The sequence below is a fragment of the Petaurus breviceps genome, unplaced genomic scaffold, assembly GCF_028583685.1.
Source record: "Petaurus breviceps papuanus isolate PSGF00001 unplaced genomic scaffold, PetGlider_PUasm1.0 77, whole genome shotgun sequence".
Lineage (NCBI taxonomy): Eukaryota > Metazoa > Chordata > Mammalia > Diprotodontia > Petauridae > Petaurus > Petaurus breviceps.
Genome location: NW_027186492.1, coordinates 2,731,553 through 2,747,015, shown reverse-complemented (window position 1 = coordinate 2,747,015; position 15,463 = coordinate 2,731,553). Strand labels below are relative to the sequence as shown.

At 48.6% G+C, this 15,463-nt stretch overlaps 1 protein-coding gene across 1 annotated transcript; it reads left to right on the top strand.

Annotated features, from left to right (window-relative positions):
• Nucleotides 1-7,920: 7,920 nt before the first annotated feature.
• Nucleotides 7,921-11,512, top strand: ANKRD63 (ankyrin repeat domain 63). The gene has a single exon (XM_069105685.1). The coding sequence runs from the start codon at nt 7,950-7,952 to the stop codon at nt 9,105-9,107; it is 1,158 nt and encodes a 385-aa protein (XP_068961786.1). The 5' UTR covers nt 7,921-7,949; the 3' UTR covers nt 9,108-11,512.
• The last annotated feature ends 3,951 nt before the right edge of the window (nt 11,513-15,463 follow it).

Here is a 15,463-nt window from a genome sequence, read left to right as displayed (position 1 = left end):
CAGGCAGCACTTACTGCTACGTAGTGGCACACAGGCAGCACTTACTGTACTTAGTGGCACACAGGCATCACTTACTGCTACTTAGTGGCACACAGGCAGCACTTACTGCTACTTAGTGGCACACAGGCAGCACTTAGTGGCACACAGCACTTACTGTCATTGAGTGGCACACAGTGAGCACTTACTGTCACTGGCACTCAGTAAACACTATCACTGGCACACTTAGTAAATAGTAAGCAGTGAACACTATTTATTGACTGACTGACTTGGGTCAAGAGACACTGGTCCCCATGATCCAAGCTTGATGAATCAAGGCTATAGCTAATAGATAGCCTTGGTGTCATAGAAAGAGCACTGGATTCAGAATCAAAGGACCTGGGTTCAAATTCTGCCTCTGCCATTTTCCTATATAACCCTGGTCAAGTTATTTAACATATTGAGTCTTAGTTTCCTCAACTTTAAAGGGAAAGGGACACAAAGTAGGCCTTGGACTAGATGTCCTCTAAGTAGTGGATAGAGTGCCAGGCCTAGAGTCTTAATGAGTTCAAATCTGGCCTCAGACACCTAATAGCTGTGTGACCCTGGGCAAGTCATTTAGCCCTGTTTACCTCAGTTTCCTCATCTGGAAAATGAGCTGGAGAAAGAAATGGCAAACCGCTCCAGTATTGAAAAGAAAACCCCAGGTGGAGTCACAAAGAGTCAGACATGAATGAAATGACTAGCCAACAACAAAGGTCCTTTCTGGATCTAAATCTATAGGATTCAGTGAATTCACTACCTCTGCCATCCCTCTTCCTCCCTCCCCCTAGTATGAAGAGAGGGTCCTGGGCTAGTAATTAGCCCTATTCAGGGCAGCTACTTCTCTTAGCTCTGTGCTCCAGCAGCAGGAGTGATTCCTTTCCATGGACTTCTCTCTCCTTTTACCCATTCCTCTTCCCTCCAAATATCCAGCATCCAGCATTCCCCAGAGGGAAGAGGCTGAGCTAGTACCTGCAGACAGACAGACAGGCTGCTCTGCTCTGGGAAGCCCTTCTCTTTCATCCTTGCCTGGGGAGCAGGGCTAGGGGGAACCAAGAAGTGGGGGTGGGGTAGGGATGGGGGGGTAGTGTGATGGGGGAAGGAAGGGGAGGGGGAGCTGCTTCTCTCAAGGTTCTGTCTCCTTGTCAGTGTTCTTCTCCCTTAAGCGACAGCTTCTAAATCAGGCTGTTTGTGCTTCTCCTCTGCTTTGTGCTAAAGCCTCAGCTTTTTTCAGCTCTGCTATTTCTTCCTGGTTCAGAATGTACCCACGGAGAAGTCAGAGCAGCCGGCTCCAATGTTATAGCCTTGGCCTTTCTAGATGGTAGCACTGCCAGAGGGGTGGGTAGAATTGGACCCCTCTTAACAAAAGAGGCCCAATGGTTCCCTCGGTCACACCTTAGGGTGAGATTTTAGGATTCTCCTCTTCTCCTGGGTTTTGCTTCTATATGTATCCAGGTAATGAGAACATAAGGCTAATTGGGGTCCCTTGGAGCAGGAAGGAGGGGTATTAAGGGCTCGGCAAGAGATATGGTAGAAGGGAATGTTGGCTTTGGGGTCAAAGGTCCTGGGTTCAAATCCCAGCTCCTCCAGTGATTTGTGATATTAGGAAAATGACTTTCATTCTCTGGGCCCTGGTTTCTCCACCTGTAAAATGGAGGGGGGCACTTAGCCTGGCTGACTTCTAACATGTCTTCCTCTTCTAAATCTATAAGGAGAGGGAAGGGGCAGAGTAGGCCAGAACTGCCCATGGACCCAGTGTACTTCTTACTATATGTGTGATGTTAGGCAACCCTTTGGGTCTCAGTTTCCCCATCTGTAAAATGATGAGGCTGGCCTAGATGATGTTCCCACTCTAAATCTATAAGTCATTAAACAGAGGAGGCCAGAGCTGACCATGGAGCTCAGGGCCAGTCTATCAGGCACATTCTTTTTCTCCCTTCTTTGCCATCCACATGGGAATAAAATACATATTTCCAATAATTCTAATCAAAGATTCTCTTTCTCTTACTGTCTTTAAGACTTTGGGGAATTCTTTATGTCTAAATTGAGGAAATGCACCTAAGTGTTTAAAGTCCATTGCTCAGTGCCATTGCTCAGACTCAGGAAACATTAAGGTGGGGGAAGGGAATAAGACACAAGGAAGAGAAAAGATGGCTGAATAGTCAGGAACTGAACCCAGAAACTTTAGCTCTCTCCTTGGGTGTAGATGAGAAAGGGGAGAGAGTTGGGCTCATTTTCTGTCAGGGCTCATTGTAGATCTCAGTCACATACTTAGAATTTCCCAACAATACATTGTCTTCATTGCTGTGCTGGGAAATCTATGGTGACAAAGGAAACCTCTGGCATATAGGCACCCCAGTCATATACCAAAAGGTCCTGGGTCTATTTCCAGAATACTATTCCTAGTAGTGATGGTAGAGATAAGAGGCTTTGAGTATTATGGGACACTGTAGTCTGAAGGTTAATGTATTACCAAATCATAGACTCTCAGTATTAGAAACCACCTCATATAGGCCAGCCCATGCTATGTTCTAAAGACTGGTAGGGGTGGAGAGGAAGTTGAATTGGCATAGCCCATATAAAACTTGGGGAGGGGTGGGGAGAGAGAAAAATGGATTCTTCAAACCTGTGCATCATTGCTCAAAAACCTAAAGCAATTTCCCTATTTTATTCCTGAATAAAGTACAAACATCTTAGTCTGGTATAGGAAGCTCTCCAAATCTGGCTCCAGTCTACTTTTCAGGAATCATCTCTCACTATTCCCATTCACATATTCAGTACTCCATCCAGAACTGGAACTGTCACATTCTCATGCTGGCCCTTCCAGATCTCTCTGACTCTTCCCTTGCTTTCCCCTGGGGCCTGAAAAAGATTTTTCACTGCCATCTATCTCCTGTCGAACTCCCTTCTTTCCTTGGGATCATAGATCTAGAGTTGAAAACTATCTCAGAGGTCATCTAACTCAACCCTTTCATTTTTACAAATGAAGAAACTGAGGCACAGGGAGGGTAAGTGACTTGTCCAAAGTTGCAGAGGTAGTCAAGCTCAGAGATTGAGCCTTGAAGGACCAACATAGGTTCCAATCACTACATTTTGATGTGATCTCCCCTCCCAAATTTCTTTTTTTTTTCTTTTTGGAGTGGGGAGGGCAGGGCAATTGGGGTTAAGTGACTTGACCAAGGTCACATGAATAATAAGTGTTAAGTGTCTGAGGCAGGATTTGAACTCAGGTCCTCCTGACTCCAGGGACTATGCTCTATTCACTTCGCCACCTCCCCCCCCCCCCCCCCCCAATTTCTTGTGGTATTTTGGTCCCTTTCTTTGTACTTGTCATTTAAATTATATGATGGTCATTTAACATGATATATATGGGGTTTTGGGGGCACTATACTCTATCTTTTTATTCTTATTTTCAGTTCCAATTTCTCTCCCTCCCTCCACCCCTTCCCCTCTCATTGAAAAAGGCAAGAAATATGATATGCATTACACATATGAAGTCATCCAAGCCATATTTCCACATTAGCCATAACATGTTATATGTGTTTTATTTCCCTATCTTTGGTGGTTGAAGTACTGAAATTCTTTTTTTTTTTTTGCTTGCTTTTTGGAGGGGGGAAGTCAGAGCGAATGGGGTTAAGTGACTTGCCCAAAGTCACACTGGCTAGTAAGTGCCAAGTGTCTTGAGGCCGGATTTGAATTCAAGTTCTCCTGACTCCAGGGCCAGTGCTCTATTCACTGCACCACCTAGCTGCCCCAAAGTACTGAAATTCTATGTGAAAAAAGGGAAACTTAGAAATATAATATCCTTTAAGTTCCCACTTCATCACACACCTTCCCAAGTCCAAAACATTTTATGAGCAGAAGCTTCTATTCCTTTTCTCTATTCACTCAAAGCATTTCTTCATCCCTAAAATGTTTATGTTGTAGAGGGAGCCTTCATTCCTTCCCTGCCTCCCTCACATATCAGTCAAAATCTAACTGGTCTTTTTATTGCCCTTCTAAGATTCCTTGGGCAGCTAGATGACTCAGTGGATAGAGCACTGTGCCTAGAGTTAGGAAAACCTGAATTCAAATCCAGCCTCAGGGGGAAACTCGGTGGTGCAGTGAATAGAGCACTGGCCCTGAAATCAGGAGGACTTGAATTCAAATTCAGATTCAGACTCTTAACACAAAAACTAGCCGTGTGACCTTGGGCAAGTCACTTAACCCCAACTGCCCTCCAAAAAGCAAAAAACAAAAACAAAAAATCAAATTCAGCCTCAGACACTAGCTCTGACCCTGGGCAAGTCACTTAACCTCTGTTTGCTTTACTCCACTGTAGTAGGAAGTGGCAAACCACTCCAATAACATTTCAAAAAAAACCCCAGGGACAGTGTGGTCCATGGGGTCATGAAGAGTTGGACACAATTGAAAAGCAACTACAAGATGCCTTGGGTTTTATCATCTTTCCTCAGTCTACTCTGCTTGCCTGGAAAGCTTTCATAGGGTCATAGTTTAAGAGGTAAAAGGTCATCTAGGGAGGTCATTTTGGTTTAATCCTTTCATTTACAGATGAGGAAACTAAGGCCAATGAGGTTGTGCCTTATCCCATATCACACAGGTAGTTGTCAGAGGTAGGGTTTGAACCCTGATCTTCTGATTCCTGAGCCAATGTTTTTCTACAGAACTACCTGTTTCCCACCTATGCAAATCCCACACCCATCCTTTAAGGCCCTCCACGGTTCAGATTCCAACCTCTTTTAGACTTTCTCTACCATCTGTGCCCAACAGTATTTCTTCTTTCCCTTAAGCCCTATAAACACCTATTATGATTCTCTCATTTGACATTTGAATTGTTGGTCACCTTTGTCCCTTTATATGTCTTATCTTCCAACCTGAACTACAGTAAGTTCCTTGAGGGCCAGTAAGGACCTGTGCTTTGTCTCTCTATGTCTCTGTACATATTTGTGTAGTTATCCCCCTTGTTGTCGTTCAGCCGTTTCAGTCACGTCTGACCCTTTGTGACCCCTTTTGGGGGTTTCCTTGGAAAAGACAAGGCAGTGGTTTGCCATTTCCTTCTCCAGCTCATTTTCCAAATGAGGAAACTGAGGCAAAGAGGATTAAATGACTAGTCCCGGGTCACACAGCAAGTAAGTTCGTGAGGCTAAATGTCTGAGGTCAGGACTTCCTGACTCTGGGTGGAACTTTTCCACCTTGATGCCCACAGTTATTCCCCTAGTAAATAGTAAATGCCTAGGAGTTAGGGACCTTCGCCTTTGTTCTTCAATAAATAAATATTTGTTGAATTGGACTTGTGTCTTCTACAGTGCCAGTATATCACTAAGTACTGTATAAGGTCTTTTAAAGATCCCCTTTCTTCTGCTTCCACATGGGGAGGAGTGAAGGGAGAGACAGAGACAGAGAGAGAATTTATGTAGTGATAACACTGTGCTAAGAGCTGAGAATACAAATACTACCTGCAAACACGGCAGTCCCTGCTCTCAAGGAGCTTATACTCTAATGGGAAAAGACTACCCATAAAAAGGAAATAGAAAAGGTGCTATGAAAGGGGCGGGGTGGTATGGGACAGGCCAGAAGTCTCCTCAGGGAGTCATGAAGGAGGCCCAGGCCCCAACAAAATAAAGCAAAAGCTGACTTATTAGAGCTGGGGCACTCATTGACTATAGTCCAGGTTACTAGTGGAGAGAAGGTAGAGGTTATGGTCCAAGTAGCATCTGGCAACCCATTCTTGTACTGGCCGCCAAGCCTTCTGAACTCCTGGACGGAAAGTCCTTTGGGAGTGGGGTAAATGGGTTCTACACTTTTCTTTTACCAGTTTTCCTGGGTGAGAGGGGAAATGTGTACTGGAGGAAGGTCTGGGTTCAGAGAGTAAGGTGAAAGGAAAGGCTAGTGACTTTTATGGAATGAAGCAGTCCTTCACGTCTCTATTTCATCCTCCAGCACCCTGCCCCCACCTCCTCCCTCCTCCATCCCTCCCCAATCTCTTTCCCAGACCAAGAAAAGGGGCCAGGGAGAGGTAGGAGGATTCAAGGCGACATTCAAGCTTGGAGAAGGGATGCTTCTCAGATCAATCAGGAGAATGGCGTGGGAGGGGGAGAGAAATCGGGAATTCTGGATGTATTTTCCTTGATTGGGTCACCTGTAGGTCCTGCTCTGCTCTCTTCCTCCTTATGGCCCTCTTTCAATGAAGTGAGAAAAGCAGGGACTAAAACTAAGGGCTTTGGAAGCTTGTGAGAAATCCTGAGCAGTTAATTCGGGCAGAGAAAGAGGAGGCATCTCGCCTGTCTCCCTCCTGCAGCCTGAAGAGAGTCTGTGCGGGGGAGGGCCTGGGGGTGTTCAGGCTGAAGGTGTTGGAGGATGTAGAATTCAGCCCTTAATGCCTCGTGTGTGTGTGTGTGTGTGTGTGTATGTGTGTACATGCGCGCGCCTCGGCGTGTGTCGGAAAAAACCACTGTGTGTGTGTATGTGTATTAGTCTGAGTGTATCGGGGAGCCTGTGAGTATATGTGATTGTGGGGATGTCAGTCGACGACTGGCGGAGCGCTCAGCAGGCGCGCAGAACATGACAACTTTTTTCTTTTTCTCAACTACACCCTCCCCCAATCCCTCCCCCAGCATCTCCAAGGCTCTCAGCTCTTTTCCACTCTAACTGTGATATGTCACAAACTGACCCAATCCTAGGGAAATGACTCTTCCCCTCCGGTGACTCAATTGCTGACCGACGGGTCGCACCCCTCATTTTCCCAGTAGAGGGATGCTGGACGGCTTTCTTCTGCCCCCCCCCCACCTCAGTCTGGAGGATTGATCTCGCCGCTGGAGGGTGTCTGAGCTGCACCCCACCCCCCAGGCCCTTGGAGGGGGCAGGCAAGGAGCGTGAGGGGGTGGGACTCAGGCACCCTGCAGTGCAGGCAGAGGGGCTGAGACTCTGGGATCTGGGATTGGAGCTGTTCGGTGCCAGTGGCCCCCCACGAGCTGCACCCGCCCCCCGCCCCCGGTTCCACAGCCGCCGTCTCAGCCCCGGCGGAGAGGGAGGAGGAGTCAATCCTCAGCTCTGATCCCCCAGTGGGGCGCTGGGCGCCGCTCCCCTGTCCCGGAGCCCTCCTCGAGTTCCAGAGGAGACATTGCCATGGAGAGTCCGACGCTATTCTGACCCCCGAGGCTATAAAACCCAGACTCCTGGCGGGGTGGCTTCGACTGCTCTTGAACCAATTAATCCCCCAAATAACTGGTGCCCCAGTGAGGCTTCCCTCTCCACCCCGCTCCACCCCAACCCCCCGAGTGGAAGGAAGAGCAGCGGCGGTGCTGGCAGCCTAAAGAGCACCGCTCCCCACCAGCTCTGGAAGAGATCCCATCGCCTCCACCGTTGTTTCGGCCGGGAAGCTAAGGAGGCTGAAACCTTAGAAGCGATCACCTGAACAGCTGCGAGGGGGCCCCCAGGTATGGGATTGGGAAACATTTGGGGGCAGGAAGAGTAGCGGGGAACCCCAGAGGAGTCCAGGACCCGTAGTTATCGTCTAGAGGACAGCCAGGTACTGACTCCAGAGAGTAGCGTGGAGCAGAAATATCCATGCGTGAAGTCTGGGAGCCAGAGAAGTAAAGAGCGTAGCAGACTAGGGGTCCGAGAGCAGCCAGGAGCAAGGAACCCCGCCCCCCACCAGCAGAAGAGCAAGCAGCAGGGATCCCAGAGAAAGGCTTCAGCTTCGTGGGGAAACCCAGAACCTGCGACTGGAGTTCTTAGGACATCTGGGCGTCAAGCCCAAAACGCAGGAGCAACAGCTGTGGACCAGCGCTACCCACGCGTGGAGCACCATCAGCAGGCCCGCGGCCCAGCAGTACCTTGGACATTTCTATTGAGACCCAGGAGTAGCTCCACGGCAGTGGAGCCCACCTCCTCAGACGCGGAGGCCGAGCGCAGCTGAAGGGACGGAGGTTATGTTGAAGCCAAAGGATCTGTGCCCTCGGGCGGGCACTCGTACTTTTTTGGAGGCGATGCAAGCTGGCAAGGTGCACCTGGCGCGTTTTGTCCTGGACGCCCTGGACCGTAGCATCATTGATTGTCGCGCGGAGCAGGGACGCACGCCGCTCATGGTGGCGGTAGGGTTGCCGGACCCCACGCTCAGATCCCGCTTCGTACGGCTGCTGCTGGAACAGGGCGCGGCCGTGAACCTGCGAGACGAGAGGGGCCGCACGGCGCTGAGCCTGGCATGCGAGCGGGGTCACCTGGACGCGGTGCAGCTGCTGGTGCAGTTCAGCGGAGACCCAGAGGCGGCTGATTCGGCGGGCAATAGCCCAGTGATGTGGGCCGCCGCTTGTGGCCACGGCGCGGTGCTCGAATTCCTGGTGCGCTCTTTCCGCCGCCTTGGCTTGCGCCTCGACCGCACTAACCGCGCGGGCCTCACAGCATTGCAGCTCGCGGCCGCCCGAGGCCACGGGCCTTGCGTCCAAGCGCTCACAGGTCCGTGGGGCCGTGCTGCCGCGGCAGCGGCTGCCCGCGCCCGGGGCTCTACCTCGGACAGTCCCCCAGGCCGGCCCAGTGCTGCGCCCAGCCCCGAGCGTCGCCGGCCTAGCCCCCGCCGCCTTCCGCGGCCCCTTCTGGCTCGCTTCGCCCGGGCAGCTGGCGGCCATGGGGGTGAAACAGGCATGGGGGGTAAGGGCTCTGGCCGACAGAGATCACTGGGCAACGAGCGGCCCGAATTTGGCCGCAGCATGAGCTTGGCGCTGGGCTCGGTGACCGAGGAGGAGGCTGCTCGTGTCCGGGCAGCAGCTCAGTTCCCCCGGTCAAATTCCCCTCAGGCCTCGGGCACCGGGAGATGGCGCTCTCAGGAGCTACTGGAGGGCAAGGCTCTGGCCCTAATCAAGGCTCCTGGTGGGCTCACCCCCCATCCTGAGGGCGCCCCTGGGAGAGGCCGTCTCGGTCTGCGCCGCCGTTCTACTGCGCCGGACATCCCCAGCCTAGTCGGGGAGTCACAAGGGTCAGACGGCGGGCTGGAGCAGGAGCTTGACTCGCTGCCCCTAACTCTGTCTGACCAGCAGACCCCTTGGCAGGGGGATACCGAGGCAGAAGCAGTGGTCTTGCAAGCCCAACGGTGAAGAGGTCCCAGGGCGCTTCACCAAGATTCCCCAAACCCAAATTCTCCTGTACTGGATCCATGCAACAACCCAGTTCCTTTTCCCTATCGACCCTCCCACCTCTGCAAGGGCCAGAGCTGCCATCGTTCTTACAGGACTATTCAAATTTCCTGTATCTCCCGGGTCTGCTTCTCCACCCTAGGCATCCACCAGAGTAGCCTGTGGCCTCTGTACAGTCCCTCTTGAGGGGCTTGCACTATTCTCCTCTCCTTCCCCCCCCCCCCCATGCCCCTTTTGTTGCCCCCATCACTATCCCCGTCCCTGCCCTTTTTTCCATTTCGTTTAGATTTTCCACCTCCATCCAGTGGGCCAGCTCTTCCCTTCTCTTCTCTTCCCCTTGCACTAAAAGCAAGTAGAAGAAAAACTGGTACCCAACAGACTCGGGGCCCACGGTCTACATGAACCTGAAGGTGTAGTAGCTTTGAGGGTTTTAGTCTGTTAGTGAGATTTAGAATCATAGATGGTTAAATCTGAAAAAATATTTTAGAGCGCATTTGCTCAGACCTGTTCATTTCATAAATGAGAAAACCAGGACCCAGAAGAAATCAAGTGACTTTCTCCCCCAAGGTCGTATAGGTAGTGTCGAGCCAGAATTCAAACGGAAGGCTCTTTATTCCCTAATCCATTGCCGTTTCCCATTACACCTTGCTGCTTTCCTAACCTTTAGTGTTCATTTTTGCAAACGGTAGAAATGCCAATGCATTCTCTGTGCTCCAGCCATAGCATCTTGAGGAATGACAAAATGCTTTCTCAGGATGCTGGCAGCCTTCTGCCCCAAGTGATTTCAGACTGATCCAGGTATGTCTATGACACAGTCCTTTTTCTCTCTGCACCAAATGTGCCCCAGTGCCAGGGAAAGGAGAGGACAAAAAGGGGGTCCAGAGACTTGAGGACAAAAGGCTTCTTCCTGAATTGTCACTTACTGTGAGTCTTGGTGGGGGTGGAGGGGAGAAAACTCTAAAACTCTATGTATTTAATAACTATAAAAGAGTATTTCCCCCCCTCCCCAGGCAGTTTGACAGGAAGGAAAAATACCTGGTCAGGAATCTTTGCTATTGTCATCTAATATCCCTTATACCTTGGGAACATAGGTTTAGAACTGGTGGGCACCTTAAGGGCCATCAGCTCCAACTCCCTCATTTTACAGATGAGGAAACTGAGATACAGGAGGCTGAGTGACTTGTTTAGGGACAGACAGCTAATAAGTATCAGAAGAGAGTTCTGAACTCAAGTCTCTCCGAGTGACTCCAAATCCAGTGAGTGATCTCCTAGGGTATGCTGGGTGCAGTAATTCTAGTTTACATTGCCTCTGCCTGGGCTCTGACTTCTCTGGGGGGTTACCAGTCACAGCACCAGACTGTTCTGAGTACCTTTCCAAACTTTTCTGGCCCCCAAAACATCCACATCCTAGTTAGTGAACAGCCAGCCATCAAAGGAAAACAACTAAACCTCTTTCAGTCCCCAGTGGGTCTGAATTGAGTTTTTGAGGTAATGGAATCCAAAGATTTAAAACAGTTAATATGCCCTATATACTTCTATTTCCCCAAATCTTCCACTTCCACTATTTCTAAGATGTTTAAAGGGGAAATGTTTCCTTAGTGCTCCCCCACCCCTGTGCTCCAAACTCCCCCTCTCTCACCATCTGCACAGAAGGTGTTCTCATAGGTTTGTGCTTTAGATATGGGGTTGCAAGGCTTTGCTTAATTTTTCCCTTCACTTTCAAATAACTCCCATTTGGAGGCTTTATACATCCAGCAGAAAGCAGCAGGCTTGATTTGAGGTTTAAGAACCTTGACAATGTCTCTCTAAATAGAAGCTCGGCGAGGGAGATAATTGACTGAAGTGTTTGTGATGTTAAACTAAGAAGCAGTGAAGCTGGGAGCCCACACTAACTGCAGGTCCCCGTTTAAATTACATCAAACTCCCGCAAGAGCTGGAAGGAAGCTGCTAAAAAGTCTGCAGCTTCTAGCTGGGCTGTAGATGGAGGGCAGAGTGATGGCGGATGCTGGAAGCTGACCCCCACCAGGGAACCTACTGGTTATGCCATTCTGACCCCCACTTCAGCACCACCCCCGTGGGATGGGGTCCAATTTCAGCCCCATTACCAACAGATTAGTGAGTCAGAAGCAACTGCCTCTATGCTTCTAAGAGGTGGTTAAAAGGTTCTTTCTCTCCTCACCCCTCCTCATTCCTCCTCCCTCTTCCATCCTCCCTCCTCCTTCCTCTCTCCTTGCTCACTCTTCGCCCTCTCTTTTTGTTAGCCTAGACTAGTGTGCCTGTGTGTCTAGGAAGGCACTAGGACCCTGTGGGAACTCAAGGGCTTTGAAAGAGACTTTGCTGATGGAATTTTTGCTACCAGGCTGACAAGAAAGGTTTGTGGGTGGGTGGGGGTGGGTGGGGGTGGCAAGGTCTTTTTCTGAGTACAGATTTGGGAATACAACCTCCACCCTTGGGTTGGGATTTTTAGAAATCTGTGCTCCTGATGGAGAGTATGAGAATTTTCACCTCAGAGCTTCTGGGGTAGAAAACTGTTACCAAGGAGAACTACCTTGTGGAGGGAAAGGAGCTTCTGATCTCTCACCCTGAACCAGCAGAAGGAAAGGGAGTGAGGAGGTATCTCTTCTGTATTGGTCCCTTTGCCTCTTCTGGGATTCTTTCCCCCGCCCCCACCCCTTATACTCCAGTGACTTTTGGAGGCAGAGAGCTGGGTCTACTTTCCAGAAGGAAGGCTTTCCCCACCCCAAATACCATTTGCTCTGTTTCCAGGAGCCATACCAACCACAGGATACAGAGTCCAAGATGGTGGTGCCTAACCTTATTCTGCCCTACCTGGCCCCCCCTCAGGATCTGATCTCTGATGCCCCCTAGTGGCTAATATGTTCCCCTTCTTTGGCTTCAAGGATTCAGTCTAAGGGTTGGAAAGGATTGGTCGTAGACCATAGAGGCAGAACTGGAACAGACCTTAGAATCGTTAGTCCAATCTCCCTCATTTTACAGCTAAGGAAGCTGAGGTCCAAGTAAATAAAGTGTTACATATGTGCTATATGACAGAATAAGGATTTGAACTAAGGTCTTGATCCACTCCATGAACAGATTTTTCCATCCCTCACCCCCTGGATGTCTTAATGTCTATGAATCCTTTTTTTCTATTCTTGGGGAAGGGGAGTGTCATCCAGCTACTAGAAGACATTTTGTTGTTGTGAAATAAGGGCTTAAAGAAATCCCTTTAACTAATCTATTTGGGGAGCCTTGGGAGCACAGAACCTTTGACAGGATATCATGAACATTGTATTGTGTGTGACATTCTCTGCTTCCTGATTTTTCTTGCCCTCCCACTGCAAAAATTGCCCTTCTCTATAACTTCTGATACATTAGCTTCAATTTCTGGAGTGGTTCAAGTTGGAGAAAGTAGTTTCCCACTTGGTTTCCTCTTCTGGAGTTGGGTTTCCATTTCCTCTCCCCCCCCCCCAATTTTGACAGTTTCTTTTCAGACCCTTGTTCTGTCTCAGAATGGTCTCAGAGGGTGGGAGAACCACACAGCTCAATTGCAAATTGCTTCCTTCTGCTACTTGCTTGCTAAACTGCTCCCTTTTTGACTGTTTAATTTTCATATCTAGTACAAGTATACAATTTTTTTGTCTCATCTTTAAAACACAACTAAGCTCTGGCAAGTGCATTGTCCCAGGAGCTGACCCAATCTTTCCCAGCATAGCGGACATGTAGCTTTTGGGTCAAATGTCACGTTGGCTTTGGTTGACTGGGTAAGTGAGGGTGCCTGCTAGTCTCACAGAGTTGCCAAGAGATTGCTTGATGAAATCGATATTTCTCAAAAACCACAGCAGGTCCTTCCTACGTGTACATAACTGTGTATGTGGTGGACTTGTGTGTCTTACTTGTGTAACATGTATGGCTGGCTTGCTTTTCCTACAGCTTTGTGCTATGGCACAGCCCTTCTTGGAACTTGTCAAGGTCACCACAGTTTGGTATCCAGAATCTCTCCTCTCTGCAGGCCAAAGGTTTCCAGACTGGAGCCCTGACCCTCTCTCCTTTAGGGCATCATTCCCAAGCTGCCTGGCCCAAGGTGGGGAGGCAGCTTCCCTCAAAATGTTTTGCTTTCCAAACTACACTGTTTTCATTGTAAACTAATCTAAATCCCTGGGGCTTGGTGTTCCAAAGTGCTTGTAGGTATTGATCTGTCTGTGGGGCTAAGTGACTCATCCATACCCTTTTGGAAGAAGAGGCTGTTTTGTAGAAAGATTAACTCAGAATAATAGTTAATAAATCCAGTATTATTCAATTGAGGAGATTGGGCTGTTTCATTCTCTTTGGCTCAGCTGCTGCAAAGGAATTTCCTTGTAACTTTTGGAGAGACAAAGTAGCCCTCTTATTGATACTCCTCTGGCGTTGATTCAGAATGAGCTCACATGGAGGTGTCTCAGGGCTAGTGTTGGGGTGGGGGCAGGGGGAGGAGGGAAAGGGCAAGTTCACATGATTCTCTGACCCCTGGGTACCTGTGTCTGTGAAATCTCAGTGGGGAAAGTGAACGCACGACAATTTTATTGCTAGGAGGGACCTTAAAGGTTAATAATAATAGAGTCTGACATTGTACAGATGAACTATCTCCAGGTACTTCCAAAATATGTTAATTTTTTGTAAGTTAATGCAGTGGCAGAATCAGGACAAGAACTGAGTCTGGTCCTGTATAACAGACCTATTATGTTTCTCTGAGTCCACTGGCTTCATTTTTTTGCTCTTGTCAATATCCCAAGGTTGAACAATCTACTCCACCCAATGTTCAAGGCTACCCCACCTAAAACTCAAGTTCAAGGCTATCCCACCTGGATTTGAATCCTGCTTCAAGTACAGTATGTCTTTGGGCAAGTCAATTAATCTTTCAGGGCCTCAGTTTCCTGATCGATCAGTCAAATTGAGGGAACTGGATTTGATGGCCTGAAAAGTCCCTTCCAGCTCTAAATCTATAAACCTGTAAACTTGGTAGATAAACTTAAGAGAAAAGCCTGAGAGTAGGAAAGGTTAAGTAACTTGTCCATGGCCACTCAGACAGTAAGAACAATATTTATATAGCATACACTATGTGCCAAGTACTGTGCTAAGGACTTTACAATATTCCCATTTGATTCTTACAATAACTCTAGGAGATATTGCTATCTCTATTTTACAGATAGGAATCTGAGGGAAAGAGGTTAAGTGACTTGCTCAAAGTCTCACAGCTAGTAATTGTCTGAGGCTGAATTTGAACTCGGCTCTTCCAGACTCCAGGCCCAGTGCTTTATCCACTGGGTTACCTAGCTGCTGGGTCACCTCACTAGTAATAGTGATTATGATAAACATTTATGTAGCATGTATTATGTGTCAGGCATTGTTAAGCACTTTTCAAATACCTCATTTGATCCTTACAACAACCCTGTGAGGTAGGAGCTATTATTACCCCCATTTTACGGATGAGAAAATTGAGGCAAATAGAGGTTAAGTGACTTATCTAGGTCCCACAGTTAATGTCTGAGACTGGATTTCAACTCAGGTCTTCTTGACTCCAGGCCCAGTACTTTACCCACTGAGCCACCTAGCTAATAGAATATCAGAGGGGCAGCTAGGTGGTGCAGTGAATAGAGCACTGGCCCTGGAGTCAGGAGGACCAGAGTTCAAATTCGGCCTCAGACACTTAACACTTACTAACTGTGTGACCTTGGGCAAATCACTTTACCCTGATTGCCCTACCTTCCCCCCTCCAAAAAGACAAAAAAAATAGAACATTAGAGGGAGGACTTGAAATCAGACTTCAGGCTAGCCCATTTCATTATGTCCCGATGTCTAAGGCTTTCTCTTAAAATAACCTAATTTGAGGGAAACAGCTTCAGACCACAACAGAAATAGAAACAACACTGTGATTTCACATGGTTCCTCTTCTTGCTGTAGGGCTAGCCTACATAGAATGTTGAAAAGGGTCAGGGTTGAGCAGTACAGAGGATAGCCACTGACCAGAGGAGCTGCTTGTAAGACACTGTGGTAAATTCAGCTTCCTATAGTGGCTTTCCTGACCTGAGACTCAACTCCTCAGGGGAGAGCATTCTAGATACTTCTCTCTCCCTTGGGGGTCCTGAAGCAGGCCATTCACATTGTCTCCCTCTGTTAAATTTCAGATCCACATTAGATGACAAAGCTCTTCTGAGGCCCACCCAACCCAAGGGAAACCAGTGAGTGTGAAAAGGAGACACCATATATTTGCCTCTGACTGCTCCTGGGCAGCCCAAATGTAGTTCAGTTGGACTCTCCAGGAAAATGGGAAGAACACAAAC